This window comes from Cervus elaphus, chromosome 25 (genome assembly GCF_910594005.1).
Source record: "Cervus elaphus chromosome 25, mCerEla1.1, whole genome shotgun sequence".
NCBI lineage: Eukaryota > Metazoa > Chordata > Mammalia > Artiodactyla > Cervidae > Cervus > Cervus elaphus.
In genome coordinates, this window is record NC_057839.1 from 37,667,941 (window position 1) to 37,689,322 (window position 21,382).

The following is a 21,382-nucleotide window of genomic DNA, read 5'->3' on the forward strand; positions in this document are numbered from 1 at the left end:
GAAGAGGTAGCAAGAATACACCAAAGAACTATACAAAAAAGATTCTCATGACCCAGAGAGCCACGATGGGGTGATCACTCACCTAGGGCCAGACATCCTGGAATGAGAAGTCAAGTGGGCCTTAGGAAGCATCACTACGAACAAAGCTAGTGGAGGTGATGGAATTCCAGTCGAGCTATTTCAAATCCTGAAAGATGATGCTGTGAAAGTGCTGCACTCAATAGACCAGCAAATTTGGAAAACTCAGCAGTGGTCACAGGACTGGAAAAGGTCAGTTTTCATTTCAATCCCTAAGAAAGGCAATGCCAAAGAATGCTCAAACTACCAAACAAGTGCACTCATCTCACATGCTAGTAAAGTAATGCTCAAAATTCTCCAAGCCAGGCTTCAACAGTACATGAACCGTGAACTTCAAGATGTTCAAGCTGGATTTCAAAAAGGCAGAGGAACCAGAGATTGAACTGTCAACATCTGCTAGATTATTGAAAAAGCAAGAAAATTCCAGAAAAACATCTACTTCTGCTTTACTGACTATGCCAAAGCCATTGACTGTGTGGATCACAACAAACTGTGGAAAATTCTGAAAGAGATGGGAATACCAGATGACCTGACCTGCCTTCTGAGAAATTTGTATACAGGTCAAGAAGCAACAGTTAGAACTGGACATGGAACAACAGACTGGTTCCAAATAGGAACAGGAGTACGTCAAGGCTGTATATTGTCACCCTGCTTATTTAACTTCTATGCAGAGTACATCATAAGAAACGCTGGGCTGATGGAGCACAAGCTGGAATCAAGACTGCCGGGAGAAATATCAATAACCTCAGATATGCAGATGACACCACCCTTTTGGCAGAAAGTAAAGAAGAACTAAGGAGGCTCTTGATGAAAATGAGAGAGTGAAAAAGTTGGCTTAAAACTCAACATTCAGAAAACTAACATCATGGCATCCTGTCCTATCCCTTCATTGCAAATAGATGGGAAAACAATGGAAACACTGAGAAATTATTTTGGAGGGCTCCAAAATCACTGCAGATGGTGACTGCAGCCATGAAATTAAAAGACACTTGCTCCTTGGAAGAAAAGCTATGACAAACCTAAACAGCATATTAAAAAGCAGAAACATTACTTTGCCAACAAAGGTCCATATAGTCAAAGTTATAGTTTTTCCAGTAGTCACGTATGGATGTGAGAGTTGGACCATAAAGAAAGGTGAGTGCCAAAGAATTGATGCTTTTGAACTGTGGTGTTGGAGAAGACTCTTGAGAGTCCCGTGGACTGCTAGGAGGTCAAACCAATTAGTCCTAAAAGAAACCAGTCCTGAATATTCATTGGAAGTACTGACGCTAAAGTTGAAGCTCCAACACTTTGGTCACCTGATGCAAAGAATGGACTCATTAGAAAAGACCCTGATGCTGGGAAAGACTGAAGGCAGGAAGAGAAGGGGATGACAGAGGATGAGATGGTTGGCATCACCGACTCGATGGATCTGAGTTTGAGCAAACTCCAGGAGTTGGTGACGGACAAGGAAGCCTGGCGTGCTGCAGTCCATGGGGTCGCAAAGAGTCAGACACAACTGAGCAACTGAACTGAAGTGAAGAAAGAATGAAGTACTGATACACGCTACAAATCAGGTGAACCTTGAAAACATTACACTAAGCAAAAGAAGCCAGATACAAAAGGTCTCATACAGCATGATTCAATTCACATGAAATATCCAAAACAGTTAAGTCCACAGAGAGATAAAGCAGATTGAAGGTTGCCAGGGGCCGAGGGAGGGAGGAATGGGGATAATTGATTAACGATTACAGTGTTTTCTTTGGAGACAACAAAAAAATTTTGGAACTATATAGAAGTGGTAGATGCAAAAAATTTTGAATGTATTAAATGCCACTGATTTGTTCACTTTAACCATAAATTGGTAATTTCATGTTATGTAAATTTCACATCAATAAATATTATTTTTAAAATATACATGATCATGATAAAAATATTCAACCAATACAGACATCGAATTCCCTACCAATTCCACTCTCACTCCACTGCCAAGTTTAAATCGTGTTTTTCTTGATCTTTTTCATACATTTAAAAAGGCACACTGAACTCTAACCCATTTTATATTTTTGAAAGCACGTCCATTGTTTTTAAAAAGCTATAAAGAAAAGTAAAACTAAAATGTTAACAGTCATTAATTCTGGATGGTGAGGTTGAGTGATTTTAATTTTTAATTGGAGGATAATCACCTTACAACATTGTGTTGGTTTTAATTTTCTTGCTTTATGCTTTTCTGTACTTTGCAAATGTTCTCCAGAAAACATGTATAACTTTAAGAACCATATAATATGCTAGATTTTAAAAGAAATATTCCTTTAAGATAAGGAATAAGTGAAGTTCACTTCACTAAGATGACACTTCAGAATGCATAATTTAGTCTTCTGAGTTGATTTGCACCAAAAGGCTGAGTTCCAGTTATATTTCTATGTTTTACTCCCCACTGAAACTTAATAAATTGGAATTCTGATTCTTAACAAGTTTAGGCAGAGGGAATTAGTTATCAGGCCCCATTCACTCAACGGTAAATGAAATAAGTTGGGATTCCTGAACATTCAAAGCCCAACAGGGCGGTCATCCTCTATCATTATTTGATTAGAGGTTTTATCTCCTTTATGAATAAAATGTCTCAATTTTTTAGTTAAAGACAGCAGAAAGCAACAGCTGATATTCATTCTCTCCCTAAACCTGTGAACCAAAGGGAGATTTAGGAAATGAACTAAAGGGAGATTTAGGAAAATGAAAAGGCAGAACCCTTATGGAATGGCGGGGGGGGGGGGTTGGATTATTTTTAATAACTGTGTAGAGAAGCAGAGTGCACACAAAATCAGCCCACCTTTCCTAGTCCTCATTTCACCTTGCTTGTATGGTAGGGTCATCTGTTGCTGTCAGTCTCACTTCTAGATTCACATTTCCTGGAGGGCAGAGGCTTATGCATCTTGGAATGAACTCTAGTCCCCAGAACTTGGCACAAGGTCTTACCCACAGCAGATCTCAAATGACAGAGATCCAGCACAGCACCGGCACAATCTCAAGTGCCTGCCTGACCAGCAGCCCCTCACCAATAACTCATCCTTCCTGGAGGTCTCTTCTTCCCATTGCAGCTTTTCCCACCCCATATTTGAACCCTGATCACAGCATGCGCTCATAGCCTGTTTGGCGTTTGTCTCCCCGCAGACTGTGAGCTGAACAAAGGTTGCACTAAGTCTTACTCATCTCGCTGAAGTCACGACTGTAACACCCCTGTCACAGTGGAGACACTCTGTGACTGCTTACTGAATTAGTGAGTTACCCACCCTATATCACCAGTGCTTCGGGAAGCTCTAGAAGGCTGCCCTGTGATGCTTTAGACAAAGAGGAACTCTTCATATTGACATACTCTCTCTGTAAGTGTTGAGTGACTCAGGTACTCAGCAGACAGCAGTCAGAAATAACTGAGTGGAAAGCAATCTAGGACATCCTTGGGAAATGGAGGGAAATGCCAAGGTAAAGTCAGAGAGGTAGAGAAAAGACCTTGGAGGTGATTCAGTCCAGTCCCAGTGTTTTTCAGAGGGGGAAACTGAGGCTAAAAAAGGGGGAGTGACTTTCCCAAGGTCACAGAACCCAACTAGGACCCAGGGCTCTTGGCCCAGCTCTCGACAACACAGCAATGGAGTGTGGCCAAAAAGAGCGGGCTTAGAACCAGATAGCCATAGACTTAGTCACAGGCTCTCCTACTTTCCCCACCAGTTTCTCCATCTGGTTCCAACACACTTAGGGAAACAAACTGTGGCCCATTCCTAAGATGGGATAGTGTGCAGCCATAAAATATGATGTTATTTCTAGAAAAACTATTAACATTAAAGGTAAAAACGCTCATCATATATTGCATTATTTTAATATGTATATGCTAAAGTAAACTTATTAAAGTATATGTACTTTAATAAGTATATATAATTTCCTAGCATATACACTTATGCTATGTATAATACATATATATTTATACTATATTTACTATAGTATGTATACTTCATATTAACTGTACTTTAATAAGTATACTATATAACAAATCCCATTCTCCAGAGCAGAGAGTGGTGGGCTAACAGTCCTTAGGGTCACAAAGAGTTGGACACTACTGAAGTGACTGAGCATACACACACACACCTTCACTGGGTAAGTAGCTAAGAGATGAATACTAATTCTTCAGCCATAAACAGCATTTCGGCACTTAGCATATTACCATGGAGGCAACGGCCTCTCAATGAATGTACGCCATTCCAACTTGTTCTAACTCTGACCACATAACCCATTTCAACACACCAAACACAGAAGGAACTCCTCTGCCAATGGATCATATATTGATCATGAAATTCTGAGGGATTAAGTCTACTGACAAGTTTCCATTGGTCAGGAAATCAGGGTTAAGGTGTAACTTACTAAAATGAGCCATTAAGATCAGAAAGGTGGAGACTAAATTACTCACTGCTACTCACCAATTCCAAGTAATTCCCAAAGAAAAATGACCTGTTCGTTTTTCTCCAAAGCACCAGTTACCTTGCTTTTTTTTTTTTTTCTATGTGATTGTTTTGTTCTTTATTGTTCTTTCACTTCTTACCTTCACTTTGGTAAGTTCTCAAGGGCAGCAATGCCAAGAGGAATGTTGTCTGCAAGACTGCAAAGAGAGCCATAGGTTCTTGTTTCCTGAAAAAGATAAATTACAAAGAAGAGAAATTTCATTTTAGATGTGAGCAGTTTTCTTTGAACCTATTGTGGAAGATAATGACATTAAAGGCTTCTGCTCTGGGACTTTCCTGGGGTCCCGTGGTTAAGAATCCGCCTTCCAATGTAGGGGATGAGGGTTAGAATCTTGGTCGGGGGAACTAAGATCCCACACAAGGTGGGGCAACTAAGCCTATGCACCACAACTAGAGAAGCCCTCGCACCGCAACCAAAGATCACTCATGTTGCAATGAAGACCCGATGCAGCCACACAAATAAAAACAAATAGGTAAATTTTAGAACGGCTCCCACTCTCCTTTCCTCCATATATCCACACCCCTCGTCACTGTGTATTTGGAGACCTCTCTCACCCCCACCCCACAATGAGCTGATTTTCCTGCTGCCTCTGACTTGCTCTGGCTCATAAATGAGGCAGAAGTGATGGTGTGTCCTCTTGGAGCCTAGGCCTCAAAAGACTTTATGTGTTTCCTCTTGCTCTTTTGTGTTTCCGCCTCTAGCATGAAAAGTACATTTCTGGGCTATTCTATTGGACCCAAAGGGAGGATGAGTAACACAGCAGACAGAGGTGAGTCACCTGCGCTGCTCCAGCCTGGCTGGTCAAGGTCAGAAAGCAGCCGGTTACGCCCCAGCCCAGGGCAGCTGTTCCCAGATGGGACGCTGAGGCTGTGTGGCAACAGGTAAGGGAGTCACCAATCTCTTCACACCAGGCACAGTTTGGTGAAGAAAGATAAAGCAGAAAAACCCAGCCACAGTCTCAGAAGAGCTCCATTCGAATTAATTCTTTGCAGGGGAGTCATCTCCCCTCTTCCCTGTCTCTCTCCTTAAAATGTCACCAGAGAGGAACGCGCACATGCCTCTGAAGGGGACAGGCAGAGTGGCATTATTCAAGAGAACTTCCAGTGCTCTTGTCTTCAAGAGGGTTATGAGCTACAGGCCAAAAGAGCTCTGCTGATTCATCAGGTCCTCTGACCGTTGTACAATGTGAAGGCACGAAGAATAACCTGGATGGTCTCAAGACGGCTAATACATTCTTCACTTAATAATAAACACGTTAGTCAGGGGAAGTACTGAATTTCACTTTTCTATTGCAAACTCTGACTCATCGCAGAGGCAAGCAAGGAAATATTCAAAGTCAACTTTTACCTCCATCTAGTCTGCTTGGGGTCATCAAAAGCTAGATGTCCTGTGAACCAGATCATCCATTTTCACTGCCCACACTATCCATTTGTTTTCTTCAAACAGCATTTTACAAGAAATGGGAACAATAGCGAAGACAGGAAGAGGGTAAACCAAACCATTCAATTACTCTCGAGTGGTCAGATCTGCTTACACAGGAGCAAAAGTCTGCAAACGACAGCTTTTCTTCCTGATCCTTTAAGCGCTGCTTTCCGCTATTTCAACTTTTGACAACAGGTCACTCACACCATGCTGAAATCTCTACAGGCAACTTCAGATGGGTTCCTACTACAACTGAATATCAAAGCCGGAGAGGAAGACTGACTCAAGAGAAAAGAGTTTCAGCTGAAAACCAAAGTGAAGGCAAAGGAAAATGCCACAGTGGAGTTTTGACACTCACTGTGCATTTAAATATCCATCCAGTCCTGGTCTGTGGCAGAGGGTCCCATCCTCCTAGCATGTACGTTGCACAAGGAGCACAAGGACCCACCATGGTGAGATGAGTGTGCATGCTATGTCACTTCAATTGTGTCTGACTTTTTGCAACCCTATGAACTATAGCTCATCGGGCTCTTCTGTCCATGGGATTCTCCAGGCAAGAATACTGGAGTGGGTTGCTATTTCCTTGCTCATCCCCCCAGTTCAAAAGTAGGTAATTCCAGGGGTAGGACGCATGCTGCTTTGTGTTCCCCACATGAAAGGACTATTTAAGATGCTTCTTAAAAGGTGGCGTCTCAGTAAATCAAATATTTACCAAGTCACAAAAATTAAACAAGTCATGGGGCAAAGAAACTTAAAACTAGGAGTTAGAGGCCACCTACCAGTTAAGGGTAACCAGAAACTAAAGAACACAAGTTGTCATATAACAGAATTGAAGACATGGTAATTTACAAAGGACGTGTGTCTATGGTCTGAGTAGAATCACCAGGGCAGTCCTGTCTGAAGCCCTGCCCTTTCCCACCATCTCACACATGGCTGGTTGTGAAGCCAGGGACCTCAGCTCCAGCTGCCATCAAATCTCCTGGTTTTCTTTTCACCAGTTCTCACAGGGATGGTTTCACAACACACTGGACAGGGGGCAGCTGTGACCCAGTGGTCACTGTCTGCACAGAGCAAAGTGCTTTTGTCCAGTGTTGTGACCAGGCAGCCACCATCCAGATACTGCAGGCTCCAGACCACTCAGGACGTTTTGTAGAAGGACTAGGAGTCCTAGCTGTTGTCTGAAAATCTTCCGGTAAAATCAATAGCGTTTATCTAAACCTGCAGAACAAGAGTCACGAGGGAGAACCTCCCAGGGAGCCCCGTGGAGCCCCTCCCTCCTGTGGAGCCCCTCCTCCTGTGGAGCCCCTCCCTCCTCCTGTGGAGCCCCTCCTCCTGTGGAGCCCCTCCCTCCTGTGGAGCCCCTCCCTCCTGTGGAGCCCCTCCTCCTGTGGAGCCCCTCCCTCCTGTGGAGCCCCTCCCTCCTCCTGTGGAGCCCCTCCTCCTGTGGAGCCCCTCCTCCTGTGGAGCCCCTCCCTCCTGTGGAGCCCCTCCTCCTGTGGCGCTCCTCCCTCCTCGGGAGCCCCTCCTCCTGTGGTGCTCCTCCCTCCTGTGGCGCTCCTCCCTCCTGTGGCGCTCCTCCCTCCTGTGGAGCCCCTCCCTCCTGTGGCCTCCTCCCTCCTCAGGAGCTCCTCCCTCCTGTGGCGCTCCTCCCTCCTCGGGAGCTCCTCCCTCCTGTGGAGCCCCTCCCTCCTGTGGTGCTCCTCCCTCCTGTGGAGCCCCTCCTCCTGTGGCGCCCCTCCCTCCTGTGGCGCTCCTCCCTCCTGTGGCGCCCCTCCCTCCTCGGGAGCTCCTCCCTCCTCGGGAGCTCCTCCCTCCTGTGGCGCTCCTCCCTCCTGTGGTGCTCCTCCCTCCTCAGGAGCTCCTCCCTCCTGTGGCGCTCCTCCCTCCTCGGGAGCTCCTCCCTCCTCTGGAGCCCCTCCCTCCTGTGGAGCCCCTCCCTCCTGTGGCGCTCCTCCCTCCTGTGGAGCCCCTCCCTCCTGTGGAGCCCCTCCCTCCTGTGGCCTCCTCCCTCCTGTGGAGCCCCTCCCTCCTGTGGCGCTCCTCCCTCCTCGGGAGCTCCTCCCTCCTGTGGAGCTCCTCCCTCCTGTGGCGCTCCTCCCTCCTGTGGAGCTCCTCCCTCCTGTGGCCTCCTCTCTCCTCTGGAGCTCCTCCCTCCTCGGGAGCTCCTCCCTCCTGTGGCGCTCCTCCCTCCTGTGGCGCTCCTCCCTCCTGTGGAGCTCCTCCCTCCTCTGGAGCTCCTCCCTCCTGTGGAGCTCCTCCCTCCTGTGGAGCTCCTCCCTCCTGTGGAATCCCCTCTGGGAAATGCCCTGTGAACAGGTTTCCTGTAGGCACAGAGCCTGACACTGTGGGAAAAACACAGACACCAGGGACTCTCATCCAAGGCCCCAGGCGACTGGACACACGGCCCACGCGGCTCCCCTCCACCCTTCCTACATCAGTCTTCCTCGGGTGACCCAATTCTGAGTGCATCAGCTGCTTCCCTGTGAGACGCCCATAAGAGAGTGAAAAGCCCGGAGGTGAGGGGGTGAGCTGTGCAAAGGTCCTGAGGTGCCGAGCGCTGGGCATAGTCCAGACAGGACACACAGCCGGGGCTTGGAGTGGGCAAGGAGGTGAGTGACGGGAGAAATCAGACAGCACCCAGAAAGGCAGAGCAGGCGGGGAGAACACTTCAGAAACTTTGGCTTCTACTCTGAGTGAGATGGGAGCTGCTGGTGAGTTTTAAACAGAGGAGTAATGTGGTCTTACCCAGGAAGAACCCTTAATGAGAAGAGTCTGAACGCGGCAAGAGCGGCAGGAGCAAGCTCAGGCCGTGGTCCATGGGAGACTGACGCTGGCTTAGACCCCGGGGGTGGAGGGACGGCAGCGGCAGCGGGAAGGGTGATGAAACTCGGGAGAGGTTTTACAGACAGAGCTGGCAGAACGTGTGGGGTGGTGACAAACCGAGACATCATGGGTGGCTCTCAGAATTCTGGACTGCATGCCTGGAAAATGGAATCACCATTAACAGAGAAGCAGAAGAATGATTTAGTGGGCTGTATCAAGGATTGAATTTGTGACATCTTAACTTGAGATGCTTACTTGCTATTCAAATGAGATGTCAAGAAGCCAGCTAGCTACACAGTGTGGAGTCCATGGAAGGGGTCCTGGCTCAGGGGACAAACCCAGGGGTTTTCGGTGCACATGTGTAAAGCCAAGGGACTGGATGATCTCCAAGAGGAGGACAGACAGAAAAGAGAAAGAGGTCGGAGCATGTAGTTCTGGGGCACTTCACACTGTGCACCACGCCCCCCTACCAGATCAAAACAAAAATCTGGGACTAGGCTAGGCTCTCCTACATCACCTCAAGGATGAGGGCTGGTGTGTCCAGCATCAGCCGGCTGCTTGGCACGTTCCCCACCACGGGCCCTCAGGGCTTGGTTTTTCCTCCGAAACTCTGCTTAACTCCCCAGTCCTCCCATTCATTCAATAGGCTTTCTCTCTCTACAGCTGCGAGGGAGGAGCAAGGCTGCATCCAATTTTCAATGAGAAAAGGAAGTCTGGGAAGTACGAAGTGGCAGGATTCACAGAGGAAAAATACTTTCCTGCCTCAACTGCATGACTTTGTCCTTACTCAAATCTGTTCTCTCTTTTAAAAAACTTTTTTATTTTGTCTTGGGGTATAGGCAATCAACCAAGTTTTGACAGTTTCAGATGAACAGGGAAGGGACTCAGCCATACACGTAACTGTATCCATTCTCCCCTAAACTCCCCTCCCATCCAGGCTGCCACCTAACATTAAGCAGTTTCCTGTGTTATTATGATAGGTCCTTGTTGGTTATCCATTTTAAATGTAGCAGTGTGTACATGTCCATCCCCAGCTCCCTAACTATCCCTTCCCCTCCCCATCCTTCCCCCAGCAATATGTTATTTCTCTTTAAAAAAAAAAAATTCCTAGTGTTTTAAAATTGAAGTATAGTTGATTTACAATTTTGTGTTAGTTTCAGGTACGTAGCAAGCAGTCTGGCTACACACACACACACACACACACACACACACACACACACACATAGTCAGATTATTTTCCATTATAGGTTATTACAAGATATTGAATATAGTTCTCTGTGCTACACAGTAATTCCTTGTTGCTTATCTATTTTATGTAGATAAGTTTGTAGCATACAGTTTGTAACTGTCATTAGGACTACAGGACTAATGGATATAGACCAAATCTGTTCTTTATTTCTATTTTTCAGATCTCCATTATTCCCACCCAGACTATGAGCTGCCTGAGGACAGGCTTGGATCTTATTCCCCACTGTCTATCACAGTTCCAGAATATAGTTGCTACCCAGTCAATATCCATTTAATGAGTAAAAACTTGTACCAATTTTCTTGCATTCCTTCTCCTTTGCATTAAATTTTAATTAAAACAGATTCCTTTTCAGGCCTGTCTACATTTTCTGTTGTCAAATGTTGCCTAATTCATACATGTCTTTTACTGACATTCCTTCTCTCGGGGGAAAATGGGAGGAAAGAAAAGAAAAATTACCTATTTTTTGGTGGAACTTCTCAAATCTTGTCTCTTTGCAAAAAGAAGATGGCCTTTGAACATCCCTCAGTATAAATACTCCATGTGTAGTAAAAGCACAGATTTTGAAAAATCTGTCCCTCTTCATCAGCACTTCTTGTTCAGTCATTACTGAAATATTTATTCCTGGGAAGTTTCCCCACTGCAAATAATCCCCATGAGAAGCAGCTTAATCAGTCACTTGCTTCCCAAGAATGTGGGTGTGTTGCCAACCTCTTCAAAACTGGCTTGGTGCCCTGATGATGTTATATGTAAATACAATTTTAAAGAAAGAAGCTGTTGAAACAGGACATGTGCCCAGTGTGTGTACATTATGGAAGAGTTTTACGTGGCAGTACAAACAGCTGCTCACTTCTTAACAGAATCCCCATATTTTCCAGGTTTCATTCTTCTTACTGTTTTTAAAAGAGACCTGCCTTTGAATGGACTTCCCTGGTGGCTCAGATGGTATAGAATCTGCCTGTAAGGCAGAAGACCTAGGTTCGATCCCTGGGTCGGGAGGATCCCCCGGAGAAGGGAATGGCAACCCACTCCAGTATTCTTGCCTGGAGGACTAAAGTCAGTGGGATCGTAAAGAGTCAGATACGACTGAGCAAGTAACACTCTGCCTTTGAAAGGGCCTCCACTGTTACAGCGTAGGGCTGGTAACCCACAGGGTAATTTCACTCCAATTTCACCATCCCTTCCTCCTCCAGAGGTATGCCCAGGGTTCAAGCACTTCTCCCTCACTCTCTAAACCTACTCAGGTAAGTGTTTCTACCAGTTTTGTAAGATCAGTCCTCAGTTATGAGGCTCAATTGACTCACACACTGCTCATTTGTTTTTTTAAAGCAACATTTAGTTGTGATTTCAGCTAGGAGTAAAGGTGAGTCTCTGTTGTATGTGAAGTCAAAGAACTGCAAAACCTGGACCCAAAGAATATGCAGGCATTTGGTAAATGCCAAAGGTGATTCTTCATTTGAAAAAATACATTATTCCCCCAAATGGTACTAACCCAGACATGTGTAGGAAAAGAAGCTGTAATAGTTACGTACAGGCACTCTGACATTAAGACTACTTAGAGTCAATCCCCCTTCCGGCATTTACTAACTGTATGATGATGGGCGAGTTACTTAAACCACCTGGGCTTTGATTTTCTTTTCTGTGAAATAAGATTATATAACCTATCTCATTACCATGAGGATCAAATGAGATTATGAGATCATAGACATAGTAAGCCCAATTAATGTTAGTTTGATCATCATTGGTATTGCTTCATTTCCTTCAACAAAAGAAAATCCAGATGAACAAAGATAAAAATGCAAGACCATTAAATTTACTAGAATAAACCGAGAACTCATACAATTCAACATAAAAAAAAAAAAACCACAATTAAAAAATGGGCAGAGAGCCTGAGTAGACATTTTTCCAAAGAAGACATACAGATGGCCAACAGGCACAGAAAAAGATGATCAACATCACTAAACATCAGGGAAATACAAATCAAACTTACAACGAGATATCACCTCACAACTGTAAGAATGCAAATGCTGATGAGAATGTGGAGAAAAAGAAACCTCTTGCATTGTTTCTTTTTTAATTTTTAGCTTTAATTGGAGGATACTTCATTACAATATTGTATTGGTTTCTGCCCCACAACAAAGTGAATCAGTCATAAGTATACATATCCTCTTGAATCGTTGATGGGAATGTAAATTGGTGCAGCTACTATGGAAAAGAGCTTGGCGGTTAGTCAAGAAATTAAAAATTAAAACTACCATGAAAGTGAAAAGTGTTAGTCACTCAGCCTTGTCCAAGTTTTTGCAACCTCATGGACTGTAGCCCACCAGGCTCCTCTGTCCATGGGATTCTCCAGGCAAGAATAATGGAGTGGGTTTCCACGCCCTTCTCCAGGGGATCTTCCTCACCCAGGATCAAACCTGGGTCTCCTGCATTGCAGGCAGACTCTTTACCATCTGAGCTATCAGGGAAGCCTGCTATGAAGAAGCAAATTCATTTCTGAGTATTTATCTGAAGAAAACAAAAATACTAACTTGAAAAGATATATGTGCCCCTAGTTCATTGCAGCATTATTTATAATAGTCAAGATATGGAAACAGCCTAAACGCTCATCAATAGGTAAACGGATAAAGGAGATGTGGCACATATACACAATGGAATATTACTCAGCCATAGAAAATAATGAAATCTTGGAATCTGCAATAACATGAATGGAGCTACAGATTATTATAAGTGAAACAAGTCAAAGAAAGACAAACATGATATGATTTCACTTATATGTGGGATCTAAAAAATGAACACAGGTAATTTATAAACAGAAACAAAGTCATAGATACAGAAAATAAACAGGTGGTTTGCCAGAGGCAAGGGGTGGGAAGAGGAAAGAAATAGATGAGGGAAATTAAGACATATAAACTTTCTTTTACAAAATAAATGAGTCACAGAAAGGTACAGTGTGGTGAATATAGTCAATAGTAATGTAATATCTTTAGTGACAGATGACTAAACTTAATCATGGTGATCATTTAGAAATGTATTGAAATTTTGCATGTTGCATACCAGGAACTAACATAGTGTTGAAAGCTGATTACACTTCATAAACAAACTATTATGAAAAAAAGATCAGATTTGTGGTTACCAGAGGCAGAAGTTAGGGGTAGGGAGAATTGGATAATGCAGTCAAAAGGTAAAAACTTCCAGTTATAAGATAAATTAATGCATGGGATGTATTTATGTATAAGATAAATAAATACAAGCATGATAAAGATAATTAACAGTGTTTCATGTTATACATGAGAATTGTTAAAAGAGGAAAATCCTGAGTTTTCATCACAAGGAAAAATTTTTTCTGTTTCTTTAATTATGTATCTATATGAGATAATAGCTGTTCACTGAACTTACTGGGATAAACATTTCATGATGCATGTAAGTAAAATCATTATCATATACCCTATACTTATAAAGTGTTTTATTTAATTATGTCTCAGTAAAAATGGAAGAAAAAATTACTTGACTAACACATAGGTGGATATTTGTATAATCTGTCAAGCGTGACATGAAACCGGGAGCAAAAGTAAAGACTGCTATAACAATCAAATGAACATTGAAAATATTTTAGACATATAATAGGTCCAAAACCAAACTGGGAACAATAGTATCAATATTCATGTCACAGGGTTATGTCCCTAATATATAAAAAGCTCTTAGAAATCAATAAGAAAAAGATAAGAAACTCCAAAGAAAAACTGATGACATGATTATGTAATATAAAAGAGAAATAAATATTAATAACCAAAAAGAAAAAAGGAAAACTAGACACTGTCACTAATAACTAAATACATGCAAATTAAAGCTGCAATTGTTTACATCTCTGTGTGTGTCTGTGTGGTGTCCAATTGGCAAAGCTGACTTAAAAGACTTAATACCTAGCATTGGTAAGAGTTTGAAAAAGTAAGCACTGCTACTCACTGAGGCAACGACCAAAACCATCCCCAAGAAAAAGAAATGCAAGAAGGCAAAATGATTGTCTGAGGAGGCCTAACAAATAGCTGAGAAAAGAAGAGAAGTGAAAGGCAAAGGAGAAAGGGAAAGATATACACGTCTGAATGCAGAATTCCAGAAAATAGCAAGGGGAGATAAAGCCTTCTTAAGTGAACAAGGCAAAGAAACAAGATAGAAATAGAATGGGAAAGACTAGAGATCTCTTCAAGAAAATTACAGATACCAAGGGAACACTTCATGCAAAGATGGTCTCAATAAAGGACAGAAATGGTCGGCGGACCTAACAGAAGCACAGGAGATTAAAAAGAGGTGCAAGAATGCACAGAAGAACTATACAAAAAAAGTCTTAGTGACCTGGATAACCATGCTGGTATGGTCATTCACCGAGAGCCAGACATCACAAGTGTGAAGCCAAGTGGGTCTTAGGAAGCATTACCAAGAACAAAGCTAGTGGAAATGACAGAATTCAAGCTGAGCTATTCCAAATCCTAAAAGATGATGCTGTGAAAGTGCTGCATTCAATATGCCAGCAAATTTGGAAAACTCAGTAGGGGCCACAGGACTGGAAAAGGTTAATTTACATTCCAATCTCAAAGAAGTGCAGTCCCAAAGAATGTTCAAACTACCATACAACTGTGTTCATTTCACATGCTAGCAAGGTTATGCTCAAAATCCTTCAAGTTAGGCTTCAACAGTACATGAACCAAGAAATTTCAGATGTACAAGCTGGATTTAGAAAAGGCAGAGGAACCATAAATCAAATTGCCAACATTCGTTGGATCATAGAAAAAGCAAGAAAGTTCCAGAAATACATCTACTTCTGCTTCATTGACCATGTTAAAGCCTTTGACTTCACAAAAAATTCTGGAAAATTCTTAGAGAGATGGGAATACCAGACCATCTTACCTGCCTCCTGAGAAACCTTTATGCAGGTCAAGAAGCAACAGTTAGAACTGCACATGGAAAAATGGATGGTCCAAATTGGGAAAGGAGTACATCAAGCCTGTATATTGTCACCTTGCTTATTTAATTTATATGCAGAGTACATCATGTGAAATTCCAAGCTGGATAAAGCACAAGCTGGAATCAAGATTGCCGGGAGAAATATCAATAACCTCAGATATGCAGATAACACCACCATAATGATAGAAAGCAAAGAGTAACTAAAGAGCCTCTTAATGAAAGTGAAAGAGGAGAGTGAAAAAGCTGGCTTAAAACTCAACATTCAGAAAACTAAGATCATGGCATCTGGTCCCATCACTTCATGCCAAATAGATAGGGAAACAATGGAAACAGTGACAGACTTTCTTTTCTTGGACTCCAAAATCACTGCAGATGGTGACTGAAGCCATGAAATTAAAAGATGCTTTCTCTTTGGAAGAAAAACTATGAACATATTAAAAGCTATGACATATTAAAAAGCAGAGACATTACTTTGCCAACAAAGGTCCATCACTCAAAGCTATGGTTTTTTCAGTAGTCATGTATGGATGTGAGAGTTGGATTATAAAGAAAGCTGAACACGGAAGAATTGATGCTTTTGAACTGTGGTGTTGGAGAAGACTCTTGAGAGTCCCTTAGACTGCAAGGAGATCCAACCAGTCCATCCTGAAGGAAATCAGTCCTGAATATTCATTGGAAGGACTGATGCTGAAGCTGAAACTCCAATACTTTGGCCACCTGATGCGAAGAACTGACTCACTGGAAAAGACCCCGATGCTGGGAAAGATTGAAGGCAGGAAGAGAAGGGGATGACAGAGGATGAGATGGTTGGATGCTATCATGGACTCTATGGACATGAGTTTGATCAAGCTCCGGGAGTTGGTGATGGACAGGGAAGCCTGGCGTGCTGCAGTCCTTGGGGTCGCAAAGAGTTGGACACAACTGAGCGACTGAACTGAACTGAAGCTACAGCAGAAGTGATGCAGTGAATACGAGTGAAACTGGCAGAGAAGAGACAAGAATAGATCAACGAAATAAGAATCCTCAAACAGGTCCTTATATAAATAGGAATTTATTTTGCTGTAAATAATAGAATTCAAATGAATTGGAAAAAAGTAGTATGATTATAAATAGACCGTATTGAATCAACTCTATTTTCCCACACCAGGTTGTACAGCAGTAAACAATCCACTTGTCAATGCAGGGGATGCAAGAAATGTGGGTTTGATCCCTGGGTTGGGAAGATCCCCTGGAGAAGGAAATGGCAACCCACTCCAGGATTCTTGCCTGGAAAATTCCACAGACAGAGGAGCCTGGTGGGCTACAGTCTGAGGGATCATAAAAGAGTCAGACAGAAGTGAACACTCGGAGGCTCACTGGATCAACTGCTTAAAACTTAAAAAAACAGTTGTGACATTTTACCTTTCATCTTATACAAAAACCTGGTATTTTGAAAAGCTAAATGTAAACCCCAAGTAATGAAAGTATTAGAAAAAAATAAAAGCTTAGAAATAATTTTCAGGTGAGAAAGGTCTTTCTAACCTAGACAAAGCACGTAAGTCATTAGATTGCAGAGTCGATTACACAAACACCTAAAACTTCCTTGCAGGACTTTCCTAGTGGTACAATGGATGGCAGTCCACGTGCTAATCAGGGGACACTGGTTCCATTCCTGGTCTGGAAAGAGCCCACATGCAGCAAAGCAATTAAGCTCATGTATCACAACCACTGAGCCTGTGTTCCAGAGCCCACGAGCTGCAACTACTGAAGCACGTGCTTTGCAAGAAGAGAAGCCACCACAATGAAGAGCCTGCACATGGCAAGGAAGAGTAGCCCCCACTCGCCAGAACTAGAGAAAAGCCCAAGCAGCAACGCAGACCCGACACAGACAAAAATAAAATAAGTACATTTAAAAATAAATAAATAAAACTTCTGTGCAGCAAAAGATAATTTAAAATAAAAGCATTATGAATGAATAGGCAAAATGTGGTATATACAAACAATAAAATGTTATTCAGCCTTAAAAAAGAAGGAAATTCTGATACATTCTACAACAGGGATGAGCCTTGAGGACATTTTGCTAAGTGAAATAAGCCACTTACAAAAATGCAAAGACTATGTGACTCCTCCATTTTTATGAGGTACCTGGAATATTCATAGAGACAGAAATAGAACTATGGTTGTGAGGGGCTAGGGAGAGAATGGGGAGTTATCATTTAATGGGTACAGCATTTCAATTTTGCAAGATGAAGAGTTCTGGAGATGGATGGTGGTAATGCTTGCACAACAATATACATGTCCTTAATAACACAGACCTGTGGACTTAAAAATGGTTAAAATGGTAACTTTTATATTATGTATTTTACCACAATAAAAAAAATTTGGGAAAAGGAGCATTACACTAGAAGAAATATTTGCATCCTCTATAAAAGACAACAGATTAAGAAAGTGAATACCTGTAAAACTTCTGCAGGAAACGGAAATAAGAGAAAACAACTTTATAGAAAAGTGAGCAAAGGACATGCACAGGTAACTCACAGAAGAAACGCACAATCAATATTTAGAGATATTAAACTGCAGCAGTAATCAGCAAAATGCAAATTAAAATGTCTTACTGAGTTTCACTCAGTAAATATTTAGAGATATTAAATATTTAGAGATATTTAAAATATTTAGAGATATTAAATATTTAGAGATATTAAACTGCAGCAGTAATCAGCAAAATGCAAATTAAAATGTCTTACTGAGTTTCACTCATTCACCAGATTTGAAAATTTAAACACAAAAAGATAATACCCGGTGTTAAGAAGATGAGGAAAACAAATTCTCATGTGCTGAGTTTAAATTATTAATAGTACCTGGGGGGTCAGCTGTGCAATTTTAAGAGTTTTATCTATCACATTGAAAAATGGATAAACTGTTTGATTCACAAATCTCTCTCCTAGGATATTACACTCGGGCTTAAGCACAAAAGTGAATTCCCATTTTCCCTGAAGCACTGTTGCTAATGCTGAATAATTTTAATTAACTTCGAAGTCCATTAATAAGGGAAAGGGTGAATAAATATCTCTAGCTAACATAATTAGAAATAAGAATAAATATTATTACTTTAGAATGTAGCCATTAATAAAAGAGGTACATACAGACATGACAGAGGTCTAAGACTTGGAGGTGAAAAGGTAAGCTGCACAATGATAGTAAGATCTCATTTACATTTACTAAAATATAGTATATATACATATTGGAGAAGGAAATGACAACCCACTCCTGTATTCTTATCTAAAGAATCTCATGAACAGAGGAGCCTGGCAGGCTACAGTCCATGGAGTCGCAACAGTCACACAGGACTTAGCAACTAAACCACCACAAATACGTATATTTGCAAATGTATACCAAAAAAAAAGTCTTGGAATAATAGGTACCAACCTGAAATTTCCCTCTTCTGAGTGAGAATAGGAGTAACAAAGGTAGTTCTACATTTTCCCCCTTTACTTCATATATATATTCATTTATTATTTGTATTATTTTTAAAACATAGAAAATAAAACAGATAAACTAGAGTAAATAACTTCTGAAAACCAATAGAGGGTTGTGAACACAAGGACACAGCTTCTGTAAAAGAAATCTGTGCTACAGAGCTATGAGGAATCCTGCTTGGAGGGAGGGGAATTTCTCACAACTATTTATCTGTCTCATATTTCCCCATTTCATATATGTTTTTCAGTCAGAAAGGACTTCCTCCAGGGAAAGCAGGGCCAGCGCTCAGTGTTCCTGTGAAGTGAGTAAGATGGCACTTGCTCAGCTTTCCTTCTGCTCGAGCCTACAACATTCCCACAAGGAAAACACACTCTTTCTTCCTGTCAAATCACAGCACCGCCTCTTTCAGAACCATGATCGTTTTCCTGATTTGGTTCCTTTTTCAGGACAAATGGGCTACAAAAAACAACAGAGACTTTGGAACACCTCTGAGCACCACTGCAGCTGTCCCCAGGCCCTCAGGTTAAAGAGGTGGAAGGAAAAACCCAGAGTGTAAGTAAGTATTCTCCCCAGTGTGGCTCCAGTCCCCACTGGACACCTAAGAGCCGTTTCCTCCCAAGGTGGCCGTTGATACAGAAGGTTCAGACACATTTGCTGAGACAACAGGAGTCAGAACAGGTACCACAAGGAGGCAAGTTACAGCTGAGAATTAGCCCTATCCAACAGTGAAATGTTAGGTGGTGAGCTCCCTGCCCCTGGAGGCATTCTAACATTACTGAAAGCTATCAGTGGAGGTGCCCAACTCAGCCTGCCCTTGAAGATTCTGAGTAGGTAACTGAGGCTGGTGTCCAGTGCTTTTAAAGACTCCAAAAATAATTCTGAGGCACAGCTAAGTCTGGAAACCCCTGGCCACTATGACCATTTGGTGCCCTTCAGATTCAAGGGTCTCTGAGGGCAGATTAAAGCAGCTCAGGAGAGGCGACGCACTTTCAGGAAAGAGTGCTACAATAATGAAGCACCACACGTGGGGGGCGGGCGGGGGGCACTCCACAAAGGGTCCTAAAGTTTGAGGCACAGACAGTGGTTACAGGCAGCCTCCAAAGCCAAATCCTGATTCCGTCACTTGCTAGCTGTGTGACCACAGACAAGTTGCTTAACTTCTCTGGACCTCAGTTTTCTCACTGATAAAATCAGAATGGGAAAACTGTTACCCACCTCAATGGTGAGGCTTAAATCACTCTAGTATATGTACAGTACTTGGTGCCTGGTCCATAGTGTGAACAACTATTATTTCGTAGAGGAGGAAACAGACGCTGAGGCCATAAGTTAACCTGACCCACGTCCTAAAGTCAGTTTAGACTTGAGAATAAGACCCACAGCCTCTCTCCTTCTATCTCAAATTAAATACACCACATTCAGTTCTATCATAGCCTCTGACTACGCTGATCCCTCTTGGGTTGGAGAATAAACTTGTTCCGAGTCTTCGAGCTTGTCAGTTACCAGGCATCCTTGCCCCGTGGCCCTGAGTACTGCGCCTCCGGCCACAGGACAGGCAGGCAGGACGGATGGAGGCACCAGCGGGCCGAGGACCGTCAAGAAAGGGCCCTCAGTGCTCCGCGACGTCACGGCCACCGAAGCCAGCTCTATGGTCTCGGACAAGTTACTGAACCCCTCCTTGCTTTTTGCCTCGGAAAGGGCTGTCTGTGAAAGGGTGAGAGGCGGCGCGGTTACAAATGCAAATGCTTCCATCGCCCAACCAGCCAACTCGGTGCTCCTTCCATTTGCTCGGAGTCTACACCACCGCATCCCCGGAACTTTCTCGGCTGCACCTGCGTGTGAGCGCCTCCCGCTTCCAGGTATAGAGGGAGGTGGAGGGAGGTCGCCGATCGAGAGAGGTATGACCGTCAGGTAGGCGTTAAAGGAGCGCGAGGGAAGGCTGGAGACCGCAATTAATTCCCCATTAACTTCGGGGTGCTGGGAGCGAAGCAAAAGTGGGTCAAATGGGAATTTTAACCTCACAAATATCCCCCGACTGCCTTGCGAAGGACGCGGTGGGATGGGGACCGTAAACGCAGGGTGGGCACCGTCGTGGCGACCCCAGCGGCGTGCGCTCTGGCAAGAATGCGTAGTTACGCACCCGGCCGCGGGTCCCCGGCGAGGACCCCTCGAAACGCCTTCTCCGGGCAGAGCGAATCCCCCAGCCCAAGCAAACGCGAGGCCTCGGGGCACCGAGCAGGAGAGCAGGGAGCTGAACTCCGGGCCGCGTCCAGACGGCGAGGGCCGGCGGAGAATCCACTGAGGCGGGCGGCGCGCGCGGTCGGGTACTCACCCCGCGCGGGCCGAGGGCTCCGCGAGCCGGGCCAAGTCGTCGGCGGCGGGGCTGCCGAGCCGCGCTGCGAGGCCCGGGCGAGGGCGGGTGCGGACGTGCAGGGCCGGCCCCGCGCCCGGCCTATGAATCAGCTGCGGGGCGCGCGCCCAGGGGCGGGAGTTACGGGAAAGCCGCGGGGGAGGGCAGAGGGCCGAGGACTTTTGCAATTTCCCGTCTCGCTGCGCACTCTTGGCACTCCTGGGACCCACAGGAATTCTCTTCCTTTGGGTCTCCCGGGGGGAGAGCGGATGGGACCCTGCAGAGGTGCGGGACCCCGGGCCTCGGCGGCCAGGCGTGGACCGGTGGGAAAGGAAGTGGGCGAGGCCTGGGAAGGAAAAGTGGAAACCGAAAACGGCGGGCCGGGCACCCGGGCGGGGGCTGCGGCCCCCGCAGGCCGGCCACCCGGGCCGGAGCAGAGCGGAGCGAAGCGGGTGGGATCCCGCGGGGCCAAGCCGGTGGGATCCCGCGGGGCCACTTGTTATCCCGGCTTGGAGGCACACCCCCTAGGCTTCCCGGCAGAGATTCTTTGGGCACAGACA

The 21,382-nt window shown here is 44.2% G+C and overlaps 1 protein-coding gene across 3 annotated transcripts in view; it reads right to left on the reverse strand.

Moving 5' to 3' along the window:
* The window catches only part of OSMR (oncostatin M receptor), a 62,210-nt gene extending 41,073 nt beyond the window's left edge, over positions 1-21,137 (reverse strand). The window contains exons 1-2 of one of the 3 annotated variants that reach the window (XM_043887565.1): positions 20,805-21,137; positions 4,646-4,731 (exon numbers count right to left, since the gene is read on the reverse strand). In XM_043887565.1, coding sequence (XP_043743500.1) covers positions 4,646-4,718 — 73 coding nt within the window. In that variant the 5' untranslated portion in view covers positions 4,719-4,731; positions 20,805-21,137. Of the gene's footprint in view, positions 1-4,645; positions 4,732-20,612; positions 20,774-20,804 lie in introns of those variants that run through there. The other 2 variants (XM_043887567.1, XM_043887566.1) reach the window with 2 other exon arrangements.
* Positions 21,138-21,382: the final 245 nt, after the last annotated feature.